This window comes from Anoplophora glabripennis, unplaced genomic scaffold (genome assembly GCF_000390285.2).
Source record: "Anoplophora glabripennis isolate ALB-LARVAE unplaced genomic scaffold, Agla_2.0 scaffold333, whole genome shotgun sequence".
Taxonomy (NCBI): domain Eukaryota; kingdom Metazoa; phylum Arthropoda; class Insecta; order Coleoptera; family Cerambycidae; genus Anoplophora; species Anoplophora glabripennis.
In genome coordinates, this window is record NW_019416412.1 from 560,649 (window position 1) to 570,975 (window position 10,327).

The window sequence follows — 10,327 nt, forward strand, 5'->3', positions numbered from 1 at the left end:
AGTATTTCATCACCAATGATTGCTATCCAGAAAAAAGAAATTGGCCAAAGTGGGGAATAATTATCTGACAAGTGACATTAAAGGCAGTTTTCATGTTGGGGAGACATTACAATGGTACTTACTACATAATATGACAAATTTAAATTAACTTTGGCGTTTTGGTGACTATAGTTCGAAACAGACAAAGTATTTTTTCGTCCAATGAGGTATTTATAGCCTTATTCTCTACACGAATCATGAACTGCTAGTGAAAGGAAAAATTAATATTTATTAGGTAAAATTCATTAACTCGAACTGTTATCTATCATTTATATGATTCATTTCGAGCCTTTGGCTATTTTGAAACAGATTAGTAATAATTACTTATTTAATGAATTACTATTAATTTATGTTATTACATTAATTGGCTATATTAACAAGGAAAATACTGTTCCTGCCTAGTGATATGTAGTTACCACTAACATTTATTAATAATAAGCTGCGAAGTGACTAGCAGTACAGGTCTTCGCTGATTTATTGCAATTTTCTTACCTCGCTGATTTGCATACAGGTACATGTCACGAGAGGTGCAGCAATTAATAGAGGAGTCTATAAATTTTGTTCTCGCCCACGAGAAATTTTGATACGCCTGCCTAACTGAAAGTAAAACAGCTGCGAAGGTAGCTCCAGGGTGTAGACCAAGAGATGTTAGAATAGAAAGTTTTGAACGGATAATTTTTTTAAAGGTTTGTACTGTTGACTTGATCAGTTTGTATGAAGTCGTTAGGTCTGGATGGAAATAACCATTGAGAGAAATTAATTCCGAACCATCTGTTGGAGTGATAATTACTTGGTGTACAGCTGTCGTAATATTCTTTGCTGGAGTACCTGACAGTGCTGAGATGATTGGAAACAGAGAAGTGTTATTTTAAGTTAATTATATCCCATATGTGACCTACTCCCACAGACCAAGATTTCAGTACGTGAAAATTACCAAATAATTTCATTTGGAAATCATCAACAGGTTCGTGAAAATGATGTTCTTTGGTATCAAAAATCTAGGTAAAAGATATCTAACCTCATAAGTAATATTTCTAAATGTTGATAATGCAGGAATTCTATGGACTTAAAATTTAAAGGAAAAACAAATAACACAATTTTGGCTAAAATAATCTTAGTAAATCACTTATTTATTTTCAGGATATCTAAAATAAAACTTATAACAGTCATTGCTTCTCTATAAAGAAGTACTACAACATCCGTTAATTAAAGGTAATCAGTAATTTGCTATCTAGGCCAATAACAACAGTTACAATTAAAAGCATTAACTAATTATTATGAAAGATTAAAAAAAAGTGTTGATAATTAGAAATTAAATTAATAGTATCATCGATTAAACAGCTGTCGTTTTGCGCAGATATAATTTGTTTTAGATTCGCTCAAGACAATATTAATAATTGGAAAAGTGACTAATTGCCTTTGGTATCATTTTTAAAGACCTTTTCACATATTTTTAACAAATCCAGCAAATTTTGGTTTAAAAATGATCTAGAAAACGCACCTACGCATGTTATTTTAAATTAACATAACTTAAAATACCTTCACACCAAACAACACATTTGATGTTAATGGCTTTGACTTTGATTAAAACGTCTGCTGATAAAAAAAATGCAGCTACAGTTATAGCTAACTGTGGGCTATAAAAATATTTTACATGTTTCATGAATTATTCAGTACACGTTGAACTACTTACATACAAATTTAAATGTATTTTAATATCGTATAATTTATTAGTCACATCAAATCGTTTTGAATTAGTTGTATAATTCGCATATTGGAAACGCCGAAATTTTGCTGCAAAAGTTTGTTTGCAGGAATTAATTCCAACTGTGATAAGAGGTGATTTTGATCCCTGTGGAATTTCTCACGCGACGAAGATCTAGATTATTGGATTATTGTACATGTGAAATAATATTAGGACGAATTTAATGGAAAGTAAAAATATTTCTGATACTGACACCAAATAATCAGATTTTTAGTACAAGCTGGAGCTAATCTTAAGATACATTTTACTATAATTTATTTTTCTAACAATATACTCGTATTCTAAAACAGAAATGTGTAGACGCATTTCAGGGAATCGACAATTTAGTTTCAAAAAGCGTTATTCCAATTTCATGGCTATATCTCGGTATTAGTCAATTCTATTTCAGAAAATGTTAATCAAAATTCTTTAGTATAACTCGAGAAGACAGTTATTAACTGTATTGTATATAGCGATAATAATGAAATAATATGATGTATTCCTGTACTGTTATTATCAAATTTGAATTCACATGAATTCCTTTGAGATTTTCTGACATATGAAGAAATAAAACAAAACTACTGGTTTATGAAATAAGAACACCCATAAGTTAAGAATAAACTTTCTGAAATACATCTACAGAAGCTATTTTTACTGAAACATAAAAGAAAAGGCCTCTTTAGCAGACAAACATAAGAAGATTTAACAAGTATTTTATATTTTTTATGTTTCAGTTACATTTAATGCAAGTACTTGAATCCACTACTCCATGAACTTAGGACAGTTGTGTTACTACTAATTAAACTCTATAGTAGGTCACTTTCATAGAAAATTATGTCTTACAGGACAGGTCAATGCCTAACTTGACAATTAGAATAAAAAAGAAACATCTGTTACGATATGTAAACAGCTCGAGAAAATTCTTACACAAGAAACAGTTAGATATACCTGTCATAGTTAGTACGACTAGGAACTATTTGTTTGTTAAAATGTATACATAATTCATTAGCTCCATTGTGAGGAAAGCAAACCAACTATTCCGTTATCGCCTATTTAGGAGCACACGTTTGCACTTTAAACGGGAAACCAACAGCCTCTTCGAGGTATTTTCCACCGAATGAGAGAAATGTTGTCAAGCTCTAGGAAATTTCTGACAGCCAGCGGATTTGCGGTGAATTTAACTATAAATAATTGCGTCTATCTATCCACAAGACTGATGTTGCATATGTAGCATGTAGCATAATATATCAGGTACCAGTTATAATATCAATAAAGAGAAATGGAAGAATAAGTGTGAATACTTAGTGAATATAAAAATAATTTGTCTCCGTTTCAAAGGACTTTACTAAAATCAACTTTTTATGGCTAGGAACCAGAAAATCAATGAAAAATATTTGAAAGGTGCGAAGAATAAATAACATTTACTTGCAAATAATTATTTGTTAGACAATTCAATGTAATGAATTTGTTTTCAATTAGAACTTAGTTATCATATCATTCAGCGAGTTTTTTTTAAATAGAAACTAATATATTTTAAAAGTTAGGTTAAAGTAAGACTAAAAGAGTTGATTGAGAAGATGATTAAATTAGTTAGCATTAATAGAAGAAAATAAAATGATAGATGACAGAATATATGTATAATTAGGTATAATTTGACTTGCTTGCATAGTCTTAGGATCCATTTATAAATTTATTTCCATAAATTTTATAAATTTACTAACGACTTAAACACAAAATATAAGCAACTCTATATATACCTACTATCGAAGTTTCTCTAAAACTAAATGACTTCAATATTATTTTGAATGAATTTCATTACATTACATTTACATTAAATTTTTTTAGGAAGGTGTTCCAAAGAGATAACTTTCTTCCTCCAATCGTTTAGTTAATTTAATAAGTTCTGACTACACACAATTTATTCAAATGGAGATCAGGTTTTGGTACTTTTGGTTTATTTCAATAGAACAACATTTAAGACAGTTTACCTTGTTTTTCCTTGCTTTATTGCTCTTCAGATTAGTATTACCAATTACCATACTGAAAGATTTGCATATAGGCTGTGGATAGTATTTTTATTTTGAATGTCAATCAACAAGAGGATCCTAGGGTTCCACTGAAGTTTGAAATCCCAAAACAGGTTTGGCTTGAGCTTTCACTGTTTGGGTCCAAAACGTGAGTTGAGGAATGTACCTGTATCCGAGGTAGTTACTGGGTCAAAGCAAGCGGAAACTCTCAGTGCATTATCCACATTTCATCAATCTTCTTATATTTACTTTCGCACTGTGCTGATTGCTCTAAAATATGATGCGTGGGCTCAGACTGCGCAAAATAAAATTTCGCTACTGTTGCTAAGAGCAGCGGGACAAATTTTGAGGACAGAGAGAGAGATCGAGAAAAGAGAGGAGTCGACTTCAATCAGACAGACAATTGATTTAGGATTCAGTCTGTAAATACATCTTAGTTAGAATCCGAGCAGAAATCCTTGGGGCTTTGTATAGGACCCTTGTGTGTGTGCTGTCTGAGGCTCTATTATTACAAAGGGTTTAATTTTATTATGCGAACGCCTGGCATATTCACCAGGGTATTGCTCAATTGCAATTTGTTCAATGAGTGATTTCATACTTATTTTAATAATGTTTGAAGTAGAGAAATTTTCCATCAGTTTTGTCTAATACCTAATATGATAACGTTATCATAAAATATATATGCTATACCGTTCATCGAATTCAAATTGATTGCAATCCATTAACTCTAACACTTAGAAAAACTTAGTTCAATTACGTGATAAAGTTATTGATAAATGTTAAAAATTTAATTAATCTTTTTTGGAATTAAACTGATTTAAATTAATTAAATCACTAACTTATCTGTTATTCTAAAGAATTGCTGATGATAACACAAATTTGATGTTGACGCTTGAAACTTTTCCCGACAAATAATATTAGGTATATCCCCTTCATTATTTTCATTAAATATTGTGTATTTTATTAGAAAATATGGATGTTATTCATGATCTTCGAACGAAGATTATGATAATTAATTTGATAATAGGTTTCCAGGTCACTTTATAAAAATGGTGATATAGAATATACAATACTATTAACTATTCCTAGACAGTATCACTGCTGATGATGTCCAGAACCCTTACATACTGAAAACAAACCTTCTCCATCAATCAGCTGGTAATCCAGATTTGATTAAAAATTGATTTAATCCACTAACCTTTTCAGTAAAAGCACAGGACAAAATAAAACGAAAAAGTCCACTTTCACTAGATAAACAAATCCTCACCGTGTAGTGTTTACTAAATAGAGGAGGTCACAATAAAGGTCAGTTAATACAAAACTTACTAACAAACTAGCACCTCACCACACCAGCATCTTCGATCAACTGACAGCGGCTGTTTCAAATTTTGCCCACCATCATCCGACATGCTTGCCGCTAGTTTTCCAAAGCTAGTCGTTGTTGGCGCTAAAAGCCACGGCTATGAGTAGGGCACTGCGACTGACGGTTGGGGTATTGACTGAGCAGTGGCTTTTAGTATGGAGTATTGCTTGTAGAGGTCTCAGGACTACATCATTCATTTGTTTTTTAACATGTCTTGATTTAAAATTAAAAAGTTCAAGATCTTGAAGATCTCGAGACCTAACAATACTAGATTATTGTTTATGGGGCTGGTTCAGAAATGAAGTGTACAAAGTTAGAGGACGGAATATGTAGTACGCAGATTAGTTGTTTCACACGATATCATTAGTTAAAAACCTTGGCCAATGAAGTGATAAAAATTTCATTTAAGCAGTAAGTTTTATGAAGAAAGAACTTCTGTTTACTATTGATTAAAAAGTTATCTATCATATTTTAAATATTTATTTATTTTATCTCGTTAAAACATCTATATTTAGAATACACCTCTTATCGTAATAATAATGCTGTTATGGACGTCCTTTAAAAAGCAATTTTTATAAAAAATATAAATAAATTTATAATAAAAATAGATTTGAGGGCTTACATTGCATTACTTAATACATTTTTATTAATATCCTACTGTAAAAAATTGTTAATTGCTATTGTATGGTATGAAAAATTAGCCATAACCCCATAGGTATATGTTTTAATAATATGACTTTATTCTTCTGCTAACCAAATATCGGATGTACAGTCTCCACCAGGATACCTAAAAAAATTAAAACTTACTAATACTAATCATAAAATAAATATTTAACGAATTTATTAGATTCCTGTAACATTTGTTATTATCAATTTTTACCTCATTTCATGGGGTAGCAGAGGGCCATCCGGTCCTTTTCCAAAATCTATCAAGAAATTCTCATCGAGCATCATACCGCCATTTTCCGTGTCGATGTCTAATTTTACAAGACTTCCACCGTTTTGCACCATCTCGGGGTAGAACTGTTTATCCCAAGGAGAAAATATGCTATTAGTGACATAGAGTCTCTTGCCGTCTAGAGACAGCTGAAGCATCTGGGGTGCTCCATAGTACCTCTTTCCCTTTATATAGACAGGTTTTGGAGGTTCAGTGAGTTCTTGGTCCTCTAAAATTTTTATGTTGGAATCGCTCAAGATTTTTCCTCCGAGGAAAACCTGTCCTAAAATTTCAATTTTTGCTAGAATCTTTTAAGCAACCACCACAAAATGGCAAATAGTAACAATGAAAATTTAATATTCACTTTTACTTAAACCAAAATGATCCATGAAAAGTATAAGCAACATTATATGTATATTTAATTAATTTTAGAAACTAGAAATATTTTTTCTGACAAAGGGTATACATATATTAAAACAGACATCATGAATTTTCTTCTTCCTTTATTTTATTCATCTTCTGTCTTATGACAAATTATTTTTCAACTTGTTCATCTTTCATTCCTTTGACAACAAAAGTTTCAAATGAAACATATTTCACATTAATTTTTTTTAGTGTAGGGTTTACACTAATTTCACATTACCCCCTTTGCAGAATAACACATAAATAACATTTTTAATGCATAGTCGTCTGTAAAACGTCTTCAATATTCATCATTCATGACTTCAATGGTAGAACTAATCATTTCTCCGTCGGTCATTGTGCATAATATGGCTTATTGTATACTATTTAACATAAAAATGCATATTATAGAACATTAACATCCAGAATATCTTTATCTATTGCAACTGAGTTAATTTTGCTTAGAGTTAGAAAACACGGTTTTGATTTAGGTACCTGTAAGTTTTGGATGAGCTCGGTCTCTGATATCGTATTGTCTTACATCCCCATGTAGCCAATTTGACAAATAAAGATATTTGTCGTCCAAGGACAGAATAATATCAGTTATCAATCCTAAATCAATAAGTAAATTATTATTTTCGTTACAGTATAAACTAATATTTACCTTGTATGTAATCTTCAATCCAGCCAGATACTTTCTTCAGTGGAATGCTAATGACTTTGTCTGCTGCCCAACTACCGTCAGGTTTCATATAAAACCTAGAAATGTTGGTAAAAACTGAAGCACAAAGGTCATTTGGAACATGATCCAAGATTCATAGATGTGGAGAATATATTGTGATATAGAAAAGTTATGTGGAACAAAGAAAAGCAAAAAAATGGAAGCAGTTGAAAGAAAATGTAGACGGAAAACAAGACACGATTTTTTAAAATCATTTTTAACCTCAGAAACATCGCAAGGAAAAAACAGAACGACAGAACTGTTATTGTTAAAATTGGATCTGTAAAATTCAACTCTATTTTACTTTTACCACTAAACTTATAGTAGCTATGAACAATTTTTTTGGGAATATTTGTAAATCAACTCTTCCAAATCACTAAATATGCGGTAATATTTACCTAAATACGTTTGAATTTATTCCACATCCTATAAATCCTTGACTCTCCTTGGGATTATGTAGAAAGCGAACCTCTAAAGGTGTCAGCCCATCTTCCCCCAGGTCAATAGTTTGGATGAGTTCCCGTTTACTCCATGAGAAAAAGTTTAAGTTTCTTCCATAAGCGTCGGGATCTTTCGTGTGTTCAGGCTTGAAGCCAGTTTTGAAAATTTTTGGAGCACCAAATTCCGACGATATCATAACGTCAAAGTAAGGTTGGTACCAAAAGTCATAGTTGAATTTGGGCGATTTTCCCTTAACCCATGTTCCTTTTACAAATTGTAGATTAGTATTTTATCATTTCAATATCTAGAATTGTTCCAAACGAAAATTGAGAAAATTTGTATCGCTCTTTATGCATCTTCACCTTTACTACCTTTCCTTATGAAATGACGAGAAAATCATTAAATACTGTCAAAGATAAAATATTAATCGAAGCTGTTATTTGGTATGCTTTCTTCATATGTATATTTTCAAATTATCACTTGTATGAATACAAATACCTACTTGATAAATATGATGTCAGCTAATTTAAGCAGATCTTTAAGAAATAAGTATTACCTTTTGTTTTATACGTTTTTCCATCTATCAAAATGAAGTCACTCTTGCCATTTCCTTCATTGTCTCCCATGACAGAAATCATTATTTCGCCACTTGCTAGGCAGTGAGTCGTATGAGGAGTACGACAATCCAGATTCACCAATTCTGATGAATCTATCACCTTGAAATATCGAAAAAAAAAGTTTTCAAAAATTTTTAATTAATTAAGTGTTTAAATTGCGACCCATTTATTTCCATACAGTAATAAAACCTTTGTTCAACATTTTCCCGAACATTTTGTTGCATTTCAGGGGTTATTTCATCACATGCTGCCACTATTCGGTGGCGAAGAGGTAGGTTTTGTTTTATAAATAACACTTTTTAAATGACCCCATAAGTAAACGTCCAATGGTGTTAAATCAGGCAATCTTGGGGGCCATTCGATGAAACCCCTTTTACCAATCCAGTGTTCAGGAAAATGTTGATTCAAAAAGTCACGTACAGCAGCTGCAAAATATTGTAGTACATAATATTGTACTACAATATTATGTTAAAAGAATTGTTTATAAAATTTCACAATTAAAAAATATATTGAGGTGGAGGTCAGTTTATTTTGTCTAAATTACTGTTATTATCCTAAAACATATTTTATACATATATGCCAGATTTATTTTTAAACTAATATTTCTGCAATAAAAGAGAACATAAAAAAGCGTGTAGTACTTTTGAGCCATCAAAAAAGGCTTTAAATTGAATTAAATGAATTATATACGAAAAGTTTAGATCGACAATGTACCTTATGCATTTCAGGCGCCTTAGGATTTTTCCCAGTGTCTATAATGTAAATCCTGTCAGATCCAAAAGCTGGCAGAACAAGTTTGTCCCTTTTCTGTGCATTGCAGCATCCTTTGGGTACATAGCAGCTAGAACAAACGTTCCACCCACTGTGGTGCAATTCATCATTTTCGTTTCCAGTTCTCAATCGATGAATTATCTAAAAATAAACAAAATATCAGTATTTTAAGTCACATACTTTAGGCAACCCATTAGGTATATATGATTGATTTCAGTATCTGTGTGTTTTATGTTATAATTCATTTGCTGTAAAGTTGTTTTAATAAAACCAAATATCTGTTTAATATCTAACTAAAAATTCAAAACACTTATCGACTATTTTTTGTTACTGAATATGTTAAATAAATTAAACATTAAAGTCTCCGATACGCATTTTCAATTATTCATAAGAATGATACCACCAAATTTATTTTTGGTATGAACATTCCTGCATTGCTAATAAGACTTGAATTATCTAATACATCCACTAACTTGACAATATGTTGGCGATTCTGGATTAACGTCGACAGTCGCTAAAAGATCGGTTTTGCCGTTGCCTTGACTGGGTTGTACGCAAATCACATACAAAATTTCTTCCCTAGGGCCCTTCATGGCATCCAAAGGACTTGCATATCCCGGACCCGAAAAAAAAACAAAATGTTTTATTAGTAAATTCAATTGATTCGAACCAACTTTTTAAATGTTAGAAATATTGAATACCGTATGCATATTTTCACAAAATTGGAATACGCATCGAATATTTTCATCGTTTTTGGGTACAACATTTTAATAACACCAAATGTTCTCATTACTTTTTGCAATTATTATTTCTCCCTTTATTTAAAACAATAACAAGCTAATTTCAGGAATACTTATATGCAGAGAAATTGATTTAATTTTTCAGAAATATGTTACTTCAATTAACTTTAAATGCAAACATTAATGTGCAGATAGATACTTATGTAATAATACGGTTCGTGTACTTACCAGTCTCTCCCATTTTTTTTAAATGCTCACCGTTTGCGGTTACTTAGTGTACTGAGTAGAAATATTTTTATGTTATCAGGATTAGGTCGATCAAACGCATCTGTCGTATAGCCAAAATTTAGAGTGATGTTACGCTGGTCACTTAGAATGATCGTCTTGAATGAAAGATGAACATGTAGACAGTAAATCGTCGATAGTGATTTCGTGTAAATAATGAATACCTGAAGAAATTATGTTGCTGTTTGTTGATGTGGATTGAATTCTAAGGGATGAAATATACCTAATATTCAATTCAGT

At 31.3% G+C, this 10,327-nt stretch overlaps 2 protein-coding genes across 3 annotated transcripts in view; both read right to left on the reverse strand.

Moving 5' to 3' along the window:
* LOC108913274 (ADP-ribosylation factor-like protein 4C) overlaps positions 1-5,169 on the reverse strand; it is a 29,190-nt gene extending 24,021 nt beyond the window's left edge. The window contains exon 1 of one of the 2 annotated variants that reach the window (XM_018718801.1): positions 5,009-5,169. The gene's annotated coding sequence lies outside the window, so the exon portion shown is untranslated. Of the gene's footprint in view, positions 1-4,949 lie in introns of both variants that reach the window. The other variant, XM_018718802.1, reaches the window with a different exon arrangement.
* Positions 5,170-5,668: 499 nt separating this feature from the next.
* On the reverse strand, positions 5,669-10,112 carry LOC108913253 (selenium-binding protein 1-A-like). Its single transcript, XM_018718775.1, has 9 exons — positions 10,031-10,112; positions 9,536-9,684; positions 9,006-9,203; positions 8,231-8,390; positions 7,632-7,938; positions 7,177-7,271; positions 7,008-7,124; positions 6,054-6,393; positions 5,669-5,960 (listed from the first exon to the last, which is right to left on the reverse strand). Exons 1-9 carry the CDS (start codon positions 10,041-10,043, stop codon positions 5,912-5,914), a joined length of 1,428 nt encoding a protein of 475 aa, XP_018574291.1. The 5' UTR covers positions 10,044-10,112; the 3' UTR covers positions 5,669-5,911.
* Between the last annotated feature and the right edge of the window lie 215 nt (positions 10,113-10,327).

Coding starts and splice junctions, on each gene's coding strand:
- LOC108913253 (XM_018718775.1), bottom strand. Junction 8,391..9,005: donor AGGCGCCTGAAATGCATAAG/GTACATTGTCGA, acceptor CGATATTTCAAG/GTGATAGATTCATCAGAATT. Junction 5,961..6,053: donor CTGCTACCCCATGAAATGAG/GTAAAAATTGAT, acceptor TAATTTTTTTAG/GTATCCTGGTGGAGACTGTA.